Genomic DNA, 17,795 nt, shown 5'->3' with positions numbered 1-17,795 from the left:
TTCCCTATTTTGATGTGTAAAGCCTTTTGCCATCAGACGTCGGACACAATAGCTATAGTAAGAAACGACCAACTTAAATAACATGTGTAAGGCACAAAGCCAGTTTACTCAGCAGACTCTCTTATACTCTTCCTTCAGAGGTGCTTTAGTTATGACGTGCTGGCAAGCCTTCTCTTTGATCACTCACAGAGGTGATGCAGCGTTTGGACAAGTTTTCAAAAGTTATGTAAGTGACCTAAAGGAATATTTCAGTACTTTGTTTACTTGTTTCCTTGCCAAAACTGAAACTGGTCTCACATATATTTGTGAAATCTTAAGATGCAGTCAGAAGACAATTAGCTTATCTTGGCATAAACACTGGAAACAAAAAGACCACGAGGCTGTCGGATGATAAAGCAGAGATTTCAGGTTGTGCAGAGCTTTGCCAACTAATATTCAAAAATGGCAAAGTGTTTTTGCGCTTTGAGTTTCATATGGATTTAACTAATTAAATCTGTTGTGGGGTAGGCTTAAAGTTTGGGGATGTAGTTTTTTTTTTTGGAGGGGGGGGTTCAGTCTTTATACTAAGCTAAGCCAAGGGACTGTATGAAAATTATTAGGAGGAGAGCGGAGTTCGGAAAAGAGGGAGAGAACTATTTTCTTTTGGCCAAAGGCAGCATAGTCTGACTTTTTTTAGGCGAGTACAGGAGGGTTTCCCCCCGAATTTCTACTTTATTTTAGCTTTCCTTTTGAAAGGCAGCTGTCACTTGCACCCTGGTACATAAATGTTTACTTTGCCATATGTAGAGAGCAACAGCTCAGTCTGTGCATCATTGTTTTATTAACGTGTACATTGGTTCTGCACATTCCTTATGTTACTATAGTCTAAACTGGGGTACATGACTAAACCAGCTGGGCTCATGTAACACTGTTCTGTTGTTCTAAAACACAATTTCTTTAGCAAAGTAAGGGAAGAGTTTAAAGAGAACATTAATATTCCCAGGAAGAGGCTTTCTTTTTTACAAAGTCAATCATAAGGCACAGACTCATTAGGCCAATCATTTTCAAACAGTCCCTAACTGTCTCCTGGTTCTTGCTGCATATTTACTTGACAGATATAAGACTGGTGTTGATCCTCTTGCAAAACTCGCAGCGAGAAAGCAAATAACTCAGGTCTTTTTGCTACAGTTCCCTGTTATGTCTCAGGCAAAAATAGATGCAGAGGATGAGACATTCACAGCATGCTAATGACAATCTGTGTGGAACTCTGGAGGAAATACAAGCAAGTAAGTTTATAGTCAATGTGAAATATCACATCCAAAAAAATTCTAACTTATTTACTGCTTTTGCTCAACTATCAGACCAATGTTTTATCACACAGAATGTTTCCATGTGTGGTACGCTACATATTTACATACACAGAATTTTAATGCCGTACAAATATGGTCCAGACACACCACTGCCTTCGTAAACATGTTTATTTAATCAACAATCACACATCTCGGCACTTGTCACACTACAAGAGTTTCCCAGAAGAACAGATAAACAGAGTTGATAAAATCTTTCTGAGAACTGATACTGTTTGGAGAAATGAAAGATAAAAGTGAGGAGAAAACACTGGCTTAGATGAAGCCCGAGTTTGAGAGAAGATGCAGAGGCAGGAAGAGGCCCACATTAAAACCAGACAGACGACATAAGAAGACTGTCACACATGTTTTCATTTAACCCTTTACAAGATGTAATGTTGTTGGAGAAGAACGGAAAGAGTTGGATCCACCCCTACTTCAGAACTTTGTCTCTGGCACAGAGGTTTTTGCTAACTAGGCTGAAGAGCATCTTTGTTTTCTTGTGTGTTTTTTGATCATTTATTTGAATAATGTTTTAAAATATCACCCATGACTTAGAGTGTAATGTCATTTTGTGAATCAGGTGCTAATAAAATACTCACTTGTTTCTTTAAGTGCTTAAAAATGGGTATAAAAGAAAAAAAAGAAGAAAAAAACCCTCACAAGGAACAATATTCTCACAGTTACATTTTAAACTCTTAAATCCCTCATTAAATAATGAGTATTCGATTCTTGATCCTCCTACACTTGTGTGGTATATTATTACTTAATTATAGCGTGTATTTTCCTCCTCAGATCACAATAGAGGCCTCCCACAGCTGTGTGCTGACAAAGGTATGCCTGTTTTCTACTCCAGCATACGCTTTACGAGCCCCTGCAGCACCACAGAAACATGGCTGCGAGAAAATAAAATTTCTGAAGAACTGGAGACCCATTCCCCAACTTGTCCTCGTTCCAAACCATGCAATGAAGCAGAAGACATCGGTCTAATAAATGCCTGGAGCGTGGCTACAGCTGGCCTGCTGACAACACACCTGTGAAATAGCACCACCTTTTTTTATTGTATTTTCTCCTAAAATAAAGTTTGTTGTCGACTGAAACTTCGATGTACAGTTTAGATAACACTACACAACACCAGGGTATTCACGCTGTATAGTATCAACTGCTGACTTCTTTTTGTCATTGCACAGTACCTTCCAGGATGCACCATTTTTCCTAAATTACACTTTTTTTCTAGCACTGTACCCTGTACCATTTACTTCGTCCCCTGCTGGTACCTGATTCCTAATTTGTAGTTCAAACTGTGGGCTGTTTTTGTCAGGAAAATATTACTTTATAATAAGCTTTTTAGTGTTTCCATTCATGTCACCAAAACCGTAAATTTAACAAAAAAAAAAAAAGCCTTGTTGCGATGTTGCACTACAGCAGTTTTTGTACTTATATAAACTAAGTAGCCCAGGAACACACACCTTCTCACTCTGCCCACATTTACCTTATTGTGGTGTAACATTTTACACCAGTGTTTCTGCTGACTTTTCCACATGAGGCCTTAACAACAACGTGTGATGTGCGGTATTGTCCTAATTTTTTATTTTAATTTTTTTGTGGAAGAGAATTTTTAAAAAAGAATTCATTCAGTGAGCTCAAGCACTCCAAAGCAAAGGTGCAAAGGTCTATTTACTGTGAAGGAAGAGTGGGGTCCATCTGAAAGGGGGAAACTGAGGGACTGAATGTGCTGCACACAGATGGGAACAATCTCTCACAGCCACTGCATCTCACATCATTCACATTAGGGGAAAAAAGAGTGGTGTGGGGTGCGCTGGGCCGTTCCTGAACCAGCACAATGGGGTGCAGGCGATTGGATAAGGGGGTGGAAGTAACCAACAGCAAAAGGACCAGAAAGAAGGGTGGAGAGGGGGGCTGGCATAACGGAAAGGAGAGAGGGGAAAGTTTTTTTTTTTTTTTTTTCAAACTGTTTGTCTGAGTCCCCTCCAGTCCTGAGCACACTCTGAGAGAGAGAGAGGGACGAGGAGGGCCAGTCTCTCTAATCAGGTAGGTGTGTGTGTGCATGCATGTGTGTGAACATGTGTCTGCCCGATGGGACATGATGATAGTCGTATCTTTTAATTTGACTTTTTTTTTTTTTTTTACCCTCTACAATTTGGATTATTGAATATTTTTGCCACAATTTCCAAGAACCATTCACAAAAGTGGCACTCTGAGCAGGCTTGCTTTCACTCCAGCTTCCCCGTGGACTAAGACCTCTAAGAATGTGCCTCTCTGCAGGCAGTTACATTTCCAAAACAAAGTCAGTGTCTGAACTGCACCTTTGACTGTTCATTTAACCTCAGTAGGACAACATTCAAGTCGTGGTGGGGGTTTGAGGCTCACAGGAAAAATATTCTTGATGAATGGTAGCTTTCTCAGAGAGAACTTGTGCTTTTGCAAAATCATTTTTTTGACCTTTCGGCAGCTAAATCAACATATTACTTCTTTTTTATAGCAAGATGTTAGAGGGGAGCTTTCTCTTCATGCATACAAAAACTATTATGTTCCTTTAAGCTGCATCTGTTTCAAAATCTTTTGAAATAACTGCCAATATATAAATCTTATTATGAAAATAATTTTGCGGATTTGTAAATGAATTCTTCTGTTTTGACTTTTGACCCCACTGTCTCTCTACTGCCTGTGTGTTAGATAACACTGAAGATCTGTGTGACCATGGCCATGCGTCTGGTGCTTGTCTTCCTCCTGTCCGCCCTGCTTCCATTCTCTCTCTCCCAAGTACGGGACCCTTTGGCCTGGCTGTACACCCGGCAAAGCCCAGGATACTATTTTGGCTCCGTGCAGGCACTCACGGCCGCTGGAGGGGATTGTCCTGAAGAGTGCGACTGCCCCCCCACCTTCCCTGTCGCCATGTACTGTGATGGGCGGGGTCTGACAGCCATGCCAACAGTTCCCTCCCGCATCAAGTACTTGTACCTCCAAAACAATGCTATCACAGCTGTGCCTGACTCAGCTCTAGTCAATGCAACCAATTTGGTGTGGCTCATGATGCATCACAACCAGCTGAGATCTGATGCCATTGGCATGAAGGTAAAAATACATCTGGTCACACACATATCCAGACACACTTATGAGCTCAGATGCAGTGATGCTGCTCTAAATGGTTGTCAGATGGCTGGCAGGTGTCTAACTGGTTGTGTCATTTTTGTTTTATTGCTGTATGTGTTAGTGGGGGAGAAAAAAAGTCCAACTGGCAAGACGTTGCTCTTTTTAAAATCTGCTGCAGCAACATATCTTTGTGGGAAATATTTCATGTGTTTTGCTTTAAAAAGAAAAGAAGAAACCGAAAGAAAGAAATTTCTCTTTTATATATATATATATATATATTTTTTTTTTTTATGGTGTCTGCTTGTTTGATGTTAAAACATATTTGGATAAAGAAATAGCATGAGCTTAAGCAGATCAGACGGTCACACTGAGTCACTGACTTTGCAGCCCACATCCCACAATAATATTTTTGGATAAATACGCCTTTCTTTTTAACTTATGAACATGAAAACACGCCTTGTCCTGCACCTTGAACAAGCCAAAGTCATTAAAATTCAGTCACCCCAGTAAAAGTGCTCTGCAGCCATCAGTTTGCATGCTAGATGTCTAATTAGGTAGTCAGCTGCAGCTATTAAAAAATATGTAAACTCATTATGCTTCAGTACAACAGCTAACAGCACACTGTGCGCACACAGCTACACACAAGTTGGCTTAGTTTTGTTTTTGTTCTCCTGCTGGAGCTAAACCTGCCAGCTGATGTCAATCAAACACACAGACATGTCTCTCTAGACTACAAAGATTTTGCCGAAGGCTGGTTATTATTTTGGTAATAAAAAAGATTTGAGTAAAAAAATTGACTGCAAAAGGATAACTTCATGTATATTATTTTTTTTATTGTGGGTTTCATATCAGTTGATATTCTATCATGTACATGTTGGTGAGCTTTCCACATAAACTTTTAGGTATTTCTGAAGTTGGAGGGACTGGAGCGTTTGTATCTGCAACACAACAATTTGACCAGCATTCCTCCAAACCTTCCTCGCTCCCTGAGAGACCTGAGGATCAACCATAACCACATTGAAAAGGTAAACCTTCACACGGTTTGGTGTTCATTCATAGCCCCTCTGTGTTCTCTCTCCTCTGTTGTTGGTCCAGCATCAGTCCAGATATTAGACCTTAAACTTATTGCCACTGTTGCCTAGGTAACACCCGCAGACCTGGAGGGAATGGATAACCTCACTATCCTCTATCTCCACGATAACGCTGTCTCAGACATCGGCGCATCGCTAAAGGCGCTGAAGTCTCTCACCCTGCTCGACATCAGCGGCAACAAGTTGGCGAAGGTATTTCTGCATCTGTGTGTTTTGCAAATGCCTCATTAAACACGTATGTAAGCTCGAGTGAAATGTATTTTTATTAACCGTCTCAGGTCCCAGATGCTCTCCCTGAACACCTGCACCAGCTCTACCTGGAGTCCAACTCCATCGACTCGCTGCCTGAGGGCTTCCTGGGCGGCTTCACTCAGCTGCAGTATGTCAGGATGGCCCACAACCAGCTCACTGATAAGGGCATCCCTCCTAACACTTTCAATGTGACGGGGCTGGTGGAACTGGACCTGAGCTTCAACAAGCTGGAGAGGATCCCTATTGTCAGCACCACACTGCAGCATCTTTATCTGCAGGCCAATCAGATCAAAGGTAAGTGGCTTTGAAGAAAACGGTTATTGTCAAAAGTTATTAAAGCTAAGAAAACATCAGTGTCTTACGAGCAACCTATCTGTAAGACTTTGCAGTCTTACGGCACTTAAAGATACTAGTTTTTAACTCAGGATCTCATTTTCTTTACTCCTGAGATGTTTCCGGTAGTTTTACTGGAACCCTTTGTGAATGCATGTTTCAGTGCTGCTGTATGCGTACAGACATAAATGAATTGCCATCTCTCCTCTGTCTGTGGCTGTAGAGTTCACTCTGGGTAGTTTCTGCAGTATTGTGGATGTGACAAATTTCTCCAAACTGCGAACGCTGCGACTGGATGGGAACGAGATCAACCGTCAGGACATCCCTTCAGAGTCGGCCCTCTGCCTGCGCCAGGCCTCCAGCATCGAGGTCTAACTGTGATACTTTGAAACACAGTTCACTTTACAACGTGCACCTGCAGTGTGACGCATTTTTACGACGTGCAGAAACCAAATCACAGCAGAGGCGATGGAATAACTTGAGGTTGGCTGCAGGTGGCAGCAGTTCTTATCGTAACACCTACTAATTACGCAGCAGTGAGAGAACAGAGCTTCATACATGAAGAGACCTTACCAGGATTATTAAAAACAGTCTCTCAAATTAGATTACTAATCTCAGTTAGATTTATCTAATTAAATTCAACTATAGGAGCCTTTATCCACAAAAACATTATATATAAACTCAATAAGATACATGAGCCACACATGATGTTTTTTGTCTTCTGGGCCCTGATCCCACCTATATTTTGCTGTGAGGATCAATAACCTTTATGATTAGATTTTCTTCTCTTTTTTCTGTCTCCGTGCTTTTCATTGTTTTGTCTGATAAAATGTTCATATGCGTTTTGTATCATGTGTAATGTGAATTATCTGATTCACAAATCAGAGTCATTTTCTGTCATTAAACACTTTATTGTCTACTGCATGAAAATATGTTTACTGCAGTTGGATACATTATTTTGTCTATGTGATAAAAAAAAAAAAAAATGCTGTGATGTCCTGACGATCCTCTTTTTTTGCACAGTGAAATCCACTTTCCTTAGAGACATAGTAAGCACCTATGTTCCACGTGAAGTAACATCTCCATACTGTACTGTAGTGAATTAGATGAAGCAGAGGAGAGGATGTGTAAGTTATGACTCTTGAGTTACTGTATGCATTGCATGGATTGATTATTATACTGACGAAGGGTTTTTGTTTTGGAGCCCACTGCAGAATAAATAAAAGTTGGGATTTTTAATTAAAGATCTGTGCACTTCTTTTCTTATTTTAGCTGACCCATGAATCACCTGTAATGCTGTAAACTGAAGACTGCACTACATTCTCCAGTCTTTGTGGCTTTTGTTGTTTGTTTGCTCAGGAAAGAGTCAATGACCTGGAACAAGTGCTACAAATACTACAAAGAGGTTTTTGTACAAATAAATGGATAAATGTACCATCTTTTAAATTAAAGCTTAAGCCATTACAATCTCTCGTGCACTTGTTATCTATAAAGTTATTGTAAGGACAGAGTTTTTATTTTCACACATTTATGATACATTCTGCACATATAGAGTTTGATTTTTTCCCCCCTTCTTTTTCAAATACTACTGGACCCTGGAGTGCACATTTGTGTAGTGGTGCAAGTTTTTAAAAAGAGGATAGAGAGGATAATTATTCTACAGCCTAATGGACAGGATAAAATGATATTTCACTTTACTTTATGAACCTGAAGTACACAGAGAGGCCAGGTCCACTGAGGAAACCACAAAGAGTCAAAACCCTGTAACTGAGGCTATGTTTGTCCATCAAAGAAAACTAGTATAACACAGAGGAAAACTCTGAAGGGAATGTTGGCACAAAGAAGTCAATAAAGGCAATGAACCAAAAGAGAAAAAGAAAGGAATTCCCACAATGCCCCTATAACCACTGCGATGGGTGTTTGGTTGTGCAGCTACTGGACTCCTTTAAATTTGGATTTTTGTCTGTGAAAACCTAGAGTGTAATATATTACTGTAAAAAAACACTGTTAAATTCTGACAGTTGTGTGCTATTTTTTTATTTTTTTATTTTTTTCAGAAAAAAAAGGGTTAAAAACTTTAAAATGTGATGCTTATTCCGGAGCCAAAAACAATAATAACCATGAACAGCAGGCAACAAATAATAATTTACACCGTCAATTTTTACAAAAGGGCTGCAAGGTGGCGCAGTTGGCAGCACTGTTGCCTCGCAGCAAGAAGGTTTCCGGTTTGCGTCCTGGTGGGGGCACCGGAATCTTTCTGCGTGGAGTTTGCATGTTCTCCCCGTGTAGCGTGGGTTCTCTCCGGGTTCTCCGGGTTCCTCCCACACAGTCCAAAAACATGTTGAGGTTAATTGGTGATTCTAATTTGTCCGTAGGTGTGAATGTGAATGTGTTTGGTTATCTGTCTCTAAGTGTAGCCCTGTGATAGACTGGTGACCTGTCCAGGGTGTCCCCTGCCTTCACCCTAAGTCAGCTTGGATAGACTCCAAATTGTTTACAGTGTGCAGTTACACATTTTGTGAAATGTTCATTTTGTTCATAGTGTTTTATTCTTGGGACCTCCTCCCATAACCACGTCATTTTATCTAATGAGACGAATGGGAGATGAATTCATGACAGTGAGTCATCAGGCTGACAAGCTTCACTGGAAAAGAAGCGCTAAGTATAGTTTCCTCATCATTAGTTCTTGTTTTTATGTCTTTCTATATTGATTTTTTTAAACTGGTTAGTGTTTTTTTTTAAAATTGTTATTGTTATTTACTATCTCTTGCAAGTCAGGTAGTTCTGAGGTGTGTGTGTGTGTGTGTTTGTGTGTGTGTTTGTGTGTTTGTGTGTTTTTGTCTCTATGTGAACGGTGATGCATCAGGGCCTCTGTGTGTCAGCTGGCCAGTGGTTCGATGGTCAGAGGACACACAATGTCTATATTTGTAATGTTTTCCACTGTGTTTTGTAATCAGTGACCACACCGGCAGATCGTCATTACAGATAATGTATATTATACGCTTTCAGTGGTTATCTTGTGGCCAAACGTCACTCACCAAAATAGATAAGAACCCAAAAGAACATCAGGTACAGACTAATGCACACCGGACAATGAGAACACTGAGCAGAGATAAAGCTCCCACTATGTCTGAGTAACTATCACGGGGTGATAATACTGTTCATGTACTGCTTCAAACTTACCTGCTCAGCAATAAATACCAGGAGCAGTGATGTGTCAGGTATGACCAAATGCATCCATGTTGGAGTGAAGTGGTCTTAACTACCCAAGCTATTTAGTGGTATTTTTTTGTGAAGTGAGGGAAGCTCTGCATGTCTTTACATCATAGCAAAAGTGAGGAGATGACAGAGACAAATGCAGCAAAGCTCTATGGTTGAATTCAAACCAGGCATGTTGCAGATCATAGAGTACTTTATTAATCCCAAGGCGATATTGTATTGTTACAGCAGCCATAAATCACTGAAGCAGTGAGGTGGGGTGCAGCTCATTTGTCAAAGTTCTCTTCATAAGTCAATATTAAGGCATTTCAGATATGCTTTTTGTCGGTAAAGTATAGACTGCATCATCTGTACAAGCAGCATGAAGTGTTCTCCTGACAAACACACAAATAAACCACACTCTATTTGTTGAACATCTCTTGACCCATAAAAAGTCATTTGTTTCAGTCCAGAATTGCAAGCTAAAATATGAGTGAAATCTTGGCCTAATGTGAATGTGTGCACACAGTAACGCTGGGGATGATACTGAATCCCACTATTATGCTACTAATGGGATCCACCACCATCACAATAGACATTTATGTTTGCCAAAATCTACATCGTCCAAAAGAATGAAACAGATTCCCTACATTAGTGTTTTCCATAGAGAGAGACCTCCATTTGCAGTGCCACACGAAATCCCATTTGACAGCATTATAAAACACTGGAATATAAGGACACACCTTTGGAAACACCTATGTTGCTCAGCAAGAGAGGCATAATATACCTCAATCTTTCTGAATTAGTTCAATGTGAGTTTTGGTAATAGCTGTTGTAATAATCTGACTCAGACAAGAGTAAACTTTTACAATTGTCTCCCTCTATCACCTGTCATGTCATCTGTCGTGCTTGCGGTCAAAGCGTCAGGCTGTGATTAAAGGTGACACAGACGCTTTCGTGCCAGCAGTCATTATGTGCCGATGTCATCAACCAAAATGAGTCCGATCAGCCATCATCTGTGCAGTGTCAGGGAGTCGTGGTGAAGGTTACATGAACAGAGTCACTCACCTGAGTAACACACACACACATACATCACTGTCCTGCATCACTGGACACCAAACAACAGTCACAGCTCCACTATTTTCTTTTTATTTATCAGCAAAGACTATGTAACACTCCTGCATGAGGCTGAGGAGAGGGGTCAAATACAGTTTAGTACAGCGGAAATCAGCAATATGCAAATCGGAAATCCCCATTTTCTGAAGCAGAATTCAGATTCGGAGAGTGCAGGTGAGTCACTAAAGTCATCAGAAGGGGAACTCACTTCTCTAATGTGCATTATGTTGCAGCATAGAAGGTTTAATTGTAGACACACACAACCCACCTCAGGAGGAGGGTCCAAGCAGGTGATTGGATGGAAAGCATCTCTCACTTATCTTTGGAGAAGGGGGACTTAAAAGCAAACCTGCAGGAAGGATTTAAATTTCTTATACACACCTTTAACGGGCAGGTGAAAGGACATGAGGAAATACGGCTGGAACACTTTCAAGGATTTAATTTTCAGAAATCCTTCTGTTGTCGAACAGGTAAGACCAGACTTTCACTGGATAATTTTCCACACAGTAGTTACATTGAAAAAGACTGGGAAAGTAAATGCTTTCATGTATTTCTAATCAAAAATCCAATGCTCAAACAAGATGTAGTGTTTCTTGATTTCTACATAAAATACGATTCTTTTCTGTTTAATTGCAATAAATCTACAAATAAAGTGTCTTTTATGATGCACACAATAACTACAAGTGTGACTGTAACACAAGAGATGATCATGATGGATGTTCTGTTTTTTTTTTTTCCCCTTTGTGCTTAAAACACTACATCAACACCAGGAGTGGAAATAATTAAAATATGTCCAAAGCTAGTGTTCCTAAACTGACTGTTGACACATGAAGTTGTTTTTCCAAATGTTCTGGTGCATTAGATAATTACTGACACATGTCGTAACTTGTACAATAAAATCAGATCTGAAAATTAAAAAGCAAAACTCCTTGCATATCGAACAAAAACACAAATTTGAGAGAGAATGAAACACACTGAAGCGCAAAAAAAACTCATCTCTAAAACTTGCAAATAAATTATTTATCCTTTTGTTTCCAGTTCATTCCTCCTCCTTCTCACTGATCAGGCTTTTAGCCCCACTTTTAGCTTTGTTGTTCCACTGCCAGCTCTCTCGTTTGCTCTTCCTGACTTCTTGTTTGCACCTCTGACACAAACTTTCAGGGGTGCATTCCCATTGACTAATACATTTTTGAGTGACAGCTTGGAACTTTTCTTTAAGCAGGACCCACATGTGGAAGATGGCGATGAGAATACTGAGCGTGGGAACTGGGCCAGCAAGAAGGAGTACATCCTCTCTATGATCGGCTATGCTGTCGGACTGGGAAATATCTGGAGATTTCCATATTTGGCCTACAAGAATGGAGGAGGTACATCAACATTTGTTATCCAACCCATTCATGATCCTTTTTGATGACACTGTTACTATAACATTTCTTTCATTCCTGAGCCACCAAACCTTTCGTTTTGTGCAGGTGCCTTTCTCATCCCTTATTTTACGATGTTGGTGGTGACTGGAATTCCTCTTTTCTTCCTGGAAAGTGCCTTTGGTCAGTTCTGCAGTCAGGGTCCAATCAATATATGGAGAGCGGTGCCAATCCTGCAGGGTAAGACGAACATTCAAATCCACTGGGGGATTGTTTGGGTGGGACCAACATGTATATGACAGATAGATGAACGTGACACATTTGACTTGCGGTTAATGGTCAACTGTGTAACCACAAGTAACCGGCATCCCTATTCAATGAGGCCTGTGGTTAATGGTCAACTGTGTGACCAATAATTAACCTTAACCTCTATCCCTAATCTTTTTTATGACATCAGACACTACTACTATTTCAGTAAGAATAAATATTACACATGTTTTTTACTGCCTGAGTCTGATGCCTGGGTTTGTGGTACAGGGAAAGCTGCAATGTATTTGAGGAACTGCACTAAGCAAACAACATAGGTTTTCATTGCTGCAGCAGAGACTGATGTGAGATGAAAACAGATGTTGTCTGGTTTTGCGGACAGCCAGTTGAAATTGTTAAACGTTTGTGCATCAGTCACATGAACGCTGCTTGTTGGTTGGTGGCAACAGCAGCTTATGCTTATGCTGATGTTTTAAAGCTCTCACACACAAAAAGCTTGGCGGAAGTTCAATTTGTAAAATCAGTAAACTTGGACATTAAGAGGCAGTTTTTAGCGCTGGACATTTAGTTAAAAGCCAACCTTTTTCTTTATGAGAGGAATTGTAGTTTTTATGGCTCTACATGCAAAATGATCAAACTTAATTAGAGGACAGGCAGCTATTTTTGAATGTGCTTTCTCGTAAATCACTAGGATTAATAGTATTTTTAAACTCTCTTTACCTCTCCAGGTGTTGGCATTGCCATGGTTATGGTGACTCTTATAGTATCTATCTACTACAACGTCATCATCGCCTACAGCTTGTACTACATGTTCGCCTCCATGCAGTCTCCTCTGCCGTGGTCCAGCTGCTCCAGTAACAGTAGCTGCAGCGACACGCCTACAGGTGCTCACTTTACCTCCTGTTCTTGTGAAGAGGTGTTGATTAAATCTGCAGTTTGCTGGAAGCTGAATTGCCATTCTGGTTGGGTGGGATGACAGGATGAAATAATTTGATATAAAAGATTCAAAATATTCTGATGTATTTTTCATTCTCCATGACTCACTCTTCGATTTTTCTGGAGAAAGGATAGCAAGCATTTCAGTAGTTGTGCTCTGGGAGATGATATTTGAAGACTATTTTTTTTAGGTGAGTCATTCACTTGTCCTTGTCTCCTCTTCTAGTGTATTGTAATGTAAGTGGTGTTTTGATGGCCAACTGGACTCAGGAAAACAACACTTGTCCTTCATCCAACATATCAGTCTCAGTGCAGACCCCGAGTGAGCAGTACTGGGAGTAAGAAGCACACATGCAAGCGCAAATACACACACTTGTCATAATGACGGGACTCTATAGGTCGATGTCTCTCCTCTTTCACAGCAATGTTGCTCTGCAGAGATCCAGTGGTCTGGATGAAACAGGACCAGTAGTTTGGCATTTGGCTCTCTGTCTGCTGCTGAGCTCCATACTTGTTGCTGCAGCGCTCATCAGAGGCATCAAGTCATCAGGCAAAGTGAGTCAACATCCAGCTCTTATCAGGTCAAATCTACTGCCAAAGGTCGCACTATCTTTGACCACTTTATCCACTTCACACTCTGAAAAGTTAAAAGCATGAAGATTTTTAGCTTTTTCTGCTGCTAAGTACACCACAATCTAGTTTCTATGTTAAAGGAATATTTTGACATTTTGGAAAATGTGCTTTTTCACTTTTTTTGCTCTGAGTTAGGTGTGAAGATCAATTAACATCCAACAGATGGTTAGTTTAGCATAAAGACTGAAAATGGCTAAACTGTTAGTCAACAAGCAGAAAATGTGCCAAAAATATCGACTAACTTTACCTGCAAATTCTGACAATGTTTTAAAGAAATCATTTGAATTTAATATTCAAAGAACATTTGAGGATATTTATAAGGCAACTGGATTTCTCTTTTTGGTTCTTGAAGACATTTCACTTCTCCTTCAAGAGGCTTCTTCAGTTCTAACTGACTGATGGAAGATATTTATTCTTATCCCCAAATCACAAACCAAGACTTACATGCTTAAAGGTCTGAATGGTGAAACTATCAGATCAGGGATGACTCAAAGTGTTAATGGTGGTAAAACCTTTTTGAGAGCTACTTCAAGACCGCATTGTAGGTACCTGATAAGTGGTGTTTTAGATCTTCTCATGTCTTGAATAATAGATGAACTGTCTTTAAGAACCCAAAGAGAAGTTCAGTTACCTTCCACTAAAACTCTTTGAATTCCCATGACCTACACAGCTGAGAATATGACTGACTGACTTACACAGACATACAGATATTTAGGTTAGAAGGTTAAATATTAACTAGGACATAAAGTTTTAATGGCAGCATTCACAGGATGTTTTGAGAATGGTGTCAAGGTTGTCAGTTTCTGCTACATGATAACAAAAGAAGAGCATTCTCAAAACAACATTCATAAAATGTTTTCAAGATGTTGTCAAGGCCTCAGATGACACAGTGCTTTTTTTTGTTTGTTGGTTTTTTTTCTAAAACATTCCTGTCATGTGATACATTAAGAAATACATTTTGGTTACAATGTTCTTCTATGAAACATTCTCACAGTGCTATATTATGTTACATGATAACAAAGGAAGGACGTATTTCATGCAACATTTGGCAAGACTTTGAGGGCATAACGGCCCAACAATGTTATCACCAAACATTTTCAGAATGTCTTAAGAGAACAAAAATCCTACATTTAAGTAGAACATTAAAAAACACACTTCCCACTAAAAACATTGCTAAAACTTAGCAGACCTAGCTGGGTTATCTGGCTATCAGCCTACCTTGAGATGTTTTAGAGGTGTTGGTAGCTGGATTTTCTTTCTCTTAACAGAAACGTTATGCTAAACTAAGACAACCAGATGCTACTTTCTGCTTTATACTCATATGTACAGACATAAGAGTGGTATCAATCTTCTTATCTAATTCTTGGCAAGAAAACTCTTATATGCATTTTCCAAAACATGGAAGCCAAATTACAATGTACACATTAGTCATCAGTTTTAAGCTAAAACTGACTTTAGATGGGCTATGAGTTTGAATATCGAATAAACAAAGAGTGGAAACTGTTGTATTAGAAGGTGCAAGAAAATGTTTTCCACAAAGTTACTTCTTTACTTTTGCATCTTTAGGTTGTGTACTTCACAGCTACGTTTCCTTACGTGGTGATTGTGATCCTGCTGATCAGAGGTTTGACTCTAGAGGGAGCTAAAGATGGGATAGAGTTCTACATCGGTTCCCAATCCAATTTGACTAAACTGACTGAAGCAGAGGTAAGCGACCGACTATTCCTGTTCAAGCACAACACGTTACAGTAGACAGAGTCTGAACAAGTAAAACTCTCTTTTGATCCAAAGCATTACTGTGTGTTTTAGGTGTGGAAAGATGCTGCAACTCAGACCTTCTATTCTCTCTCTATTGGCTGGGGTGGAGTCATGACTCTTGCTTCCTATAACAACTTTCACAACAATGTGTTCAAGGACTCATTTGTTGTAACACTTACTAATGCTGGTAGGAGCCTTGCTAACAACATTATTTAGCAATAAATTAAAAAGAACAAGGTGTGAATTTAACTCAACATATTTGCTGTTTTCATCTCTTACTAGGAACCAGCGTGTTAGCAGGCTTTGCTATATTTTCAATCCTGGGTCATATGGCTCACATCTACAAAACGCCTGTAGGAGAAGTGGTGAAGGAAGGTCAGACAGATCACAGAATTGGGCTCCTGGTAGCGAAAATGTGGAAATTTAGCTGATAACCTCTGATGTATGTTTGTTGCTGCTTTGTGCAGGATTTGGTCTGGCATTCATTGCTTATCCAGATGCTCTGTCAAAGCTTCCTATTTCCCCGCTGTGGTCCATTTTGTTCTTCTTCATGCTGCTGACTGTTGGTCTGGACTCTCAGTTTGCAGGAATTGGTTAGAGCTTAAGCTTCCATTGAACATTGTGTTTAACATTCAGCTCACAACTCTTAGAGTTCTAACGGCTAAAATCTCTTTTCTTTATCATTAGAGGTGATAACCACCTGCCTGCTTGATGCTTTCCCTAAAGTCTTTAAATCCAAACATGCCTTACTGACTATAGCAACAAGTTCCATCCTCTACCTCCTGGGCCTGCCATGTGTCACAAGGGTAAGTCTGCCTTGTGGTGCAACTCTGGGTTGCTGTCATCTGACAGAAATGTACTTAACTCGCTCATCCCGTATGTGCATGTGTGTATGTGACAGGCAGGAATATACTGGGTAACTCTAATCGACCAGTTTGTTGCCAGCTGGGTGCTGCTGTTTCTGGCTCTCTTGGAGATTGTTGGTGTCGCCTACATTTACGGTAAATATGATACTTAAAGATATGTGCGTATGAATCTGACAAAACTGCAGCATGTGTCTATTCTTTTTACACTTTCCAGGAGGAAACCGTTTCATTAAAGACATTGAAATGATGCTCGGAAATAAGACTTTCGCTTTCTGGCTGTGGTGGAGAACTTGCTGGTTCTTCATCAGTCCCTGCATCATAGTGGTGAGCACAACCTCATACAGTGTTCCTATTTCCTCATCTTTATGTTATTGCAAAAAAATGAACACACACTTCAATACTTAGCATTACTGAATATACAGTATTTGAATTGACATGAAAGACGAAGTCACCAAGCCACTGAAAACTTTGGTCGCATATCTCTCTCATCAAGGTGATCCTGGTGTGGTCTCTGATAACTTTTGTCCCTCCTGCCTACGGACAAGTTCCATACCCACCTTGGGGTTTGGCTCTAGGCTGGTGCATGGTTGCATTTATCCTTTTTTGGATCCCTGCTGTCGCAGTGTATAAGCTGATAAAAGCAAAGGGAAACCCATGGAAGGTGTGTATGAGTGTGGTCAACCAAAACACTGTTCTTGTCTGTTTTTACATTTTGCAAAGCATTCCAAATTCACGCTGCTTATGCCTTCTACAGCGTCTGAAGTCATTGTGCACTCCGTCGGAAAAATGGCACCCCTACCTGGACATCCACCGAGGGGAGCGCTACTCAGAAGACCGCTGCCGCCGCAGGAGGAACCTCAAGAACAATCAAGTTAACGTAAATGTAGTCTCCAGCTCGTGGCTCTAATGTGTCCAACTGTGTCTTCCCCTGTCGTTGTCTTCCCTTTTGGTGAAGCACTGTACTCTATGAATACCTTGTTCTGAAAGTGATGTTTGACCTCTTGGAGGCAGAGGTGGCCCAAGTACAAGCTCACGGCAGATAACAAATATCTAATGTGTTAAAACACAGTATTTCAGCAGAAGAAGTATGACATGAGCATCCCATTGCAGCCTTCTTCTTCCTCTCACATTCCAAACCAACATTCAGTTCCGTTTTAGTTGTATGTTTGTGTCTCTTAATGAAAGCCTCATCAGCTACACAACATTTGTCTAAGAAAGGACACATTTCTGAGGCTTGTTTTAGGTCATATGTTTACAGAAAAAGGGAAGTTTAGGATTCGACAGTAAATCAGACAATGACCGTGTCTGAAAGCTACTACAGCTACTATTAACATTGTAAAGTTTATAATATTGCTTAAAGGAACATTAGAATCTGGTGATGTTTCTAATTATATCAATGAATAACTGGCTTTTTATTTATTTGATTATCATTCATAAAAAGAAATATATACATACATACACACACACATATATATATATATATATATATATCAGTAGTGATTGTTTCTGTGTCAGTAATTATGTTTGTCTTTAAGAATCATG

The 17,795-nt window shown here is 40.0% G+C and overlaps 2 protein-coding genes across 2 annotated transcripts; both read left to right on the top strand.

The window, feature by feature from the left end:
- The first annotated feature begins 3,319 nt into the window (after nt 1-3,319).
- On the top strand, nt 3,320-6,778 carry fmoda (fibromodulin a). The gene is made up of 6 exons (XM_008296028.1): nt 3,320-3,377; nt 4,023-4,421; nt 5,342-5,464; nt 5,582-5,722; nt 5,809-6,076; nt 6,339-6,778. The coding sequence occupies exons 2-6, from the start codon at nt 4,047-4,049 to the stop codon at nt 6,488-6,490; spliced, it is 1,059 nt and encodes a 352-aa protein (XP_008294250.1). The 5' UTR covers nt 3,320-3,377; nt 4,023-4,046; the 3' UTR covers nt 6,491-6,778.
- A 4,055-nt stretch (nt 6,779-10,833) lies between these two features.
- On the top strand, nt 10,834-17,634 carry slc6a14 (solute carrier family 6 member 14). Its single transcript, XM_008296042.1, has 15 exons — nt 10,834-10,899; nt 11,652-11,796; nt 11,902-12,033; nt 12,789-12,944; nt 13,223-13,334; nt 13,419-13,551; nt 15,196-15,336; nt 15,439-15,574; nt 15,670-15,762; nt 15,855-15,980; nt 16,075-16,193; nt 16,289-16,388; nt 16,468-16,577; nt 16,747-16,914; nt 17,008-17,634. Exons 1-15 carry the CDS (start codon nt 10,834-10,836, stop codon nt 17,158-17,160), a joined length of 1,890 nt encoding a protein of 629 aa, XP_008294264.1. The 3' UTR covers nt 17,161-17,634.
- Nucleotides 17,635-17,795: the final 161 nt, after the last annotated feature.

The sequence above is a fragment of the Stegastes partitus genome, unplaced genomic scaffold (assembly GCF_000690725.1).
Source record: "Stegastes partitus isolate 25-593 unplaced genomic scaffold, Stegastes_partitus-1.0.2 Scaffold1096, whole genome shotgun sequence".
Lineage (NCBI taxonomy): Eukaryota > Metazoa > Chordata > Actinopteri > Pomacentridae > Stegastes > Stegastes partitus.
Note: the sequence above shows the minus strand (reverse complement) of the source record. Positions and strands in the feature narration are given on the sequence as shown.

What these genes read in the sequence shown, in the direction of transcription:
- fmoda (XM_008296028.1), top strand. Translation starts at nt 4,047, where the DNA reads ATGGCCATGCGTCTGGTGCTTGTCTTCCTCCTGTCCGCCCTGCTTCCA. An exon ending in CTGATGCCATTGGCATGAAG is followed by an intron (nt 4,422 to 5,341) that starts GTAAAAATACAT and finishes ATAAACTTTTAG; the next exon opens with GTATTTCTGAAGTTGGAGGG. An exon ending in GCGGCAACAAGTTGGCGAAG is followed by an intron (nt 5,723 to 5,808) that starts GTATTTCTGCAT and finishes TAACCGTCTCAG; the next exon opens with GTCCCAGATGCTCTCCCTGA.
- slc6a14 (XM_008296042.1), top strand. Translation starts at nt 10,834, where the DNA reads ATGAGGAAATACGGCTGGAACACTTTCAAGGATTTAATTTTCAGAAAT. An exon ending in GGCCTACAAGAATGGAGGAG is followed by an intron (nt 11,797 to 11,901) that starts GTACATCAACAT and finishes CGTTTTGTGCAG; the next exon opens with GTGCCTTTCTCATCCCTTAT. An exon ending in TGGTGTCGCCTACATTTACG is followed by an intron (nt 16,389 to 16,467) that starts GTAAATATGATA and finishes TACACTTTCCAG; the next exon opens with GAGGAAACCGTTTCATTAAA.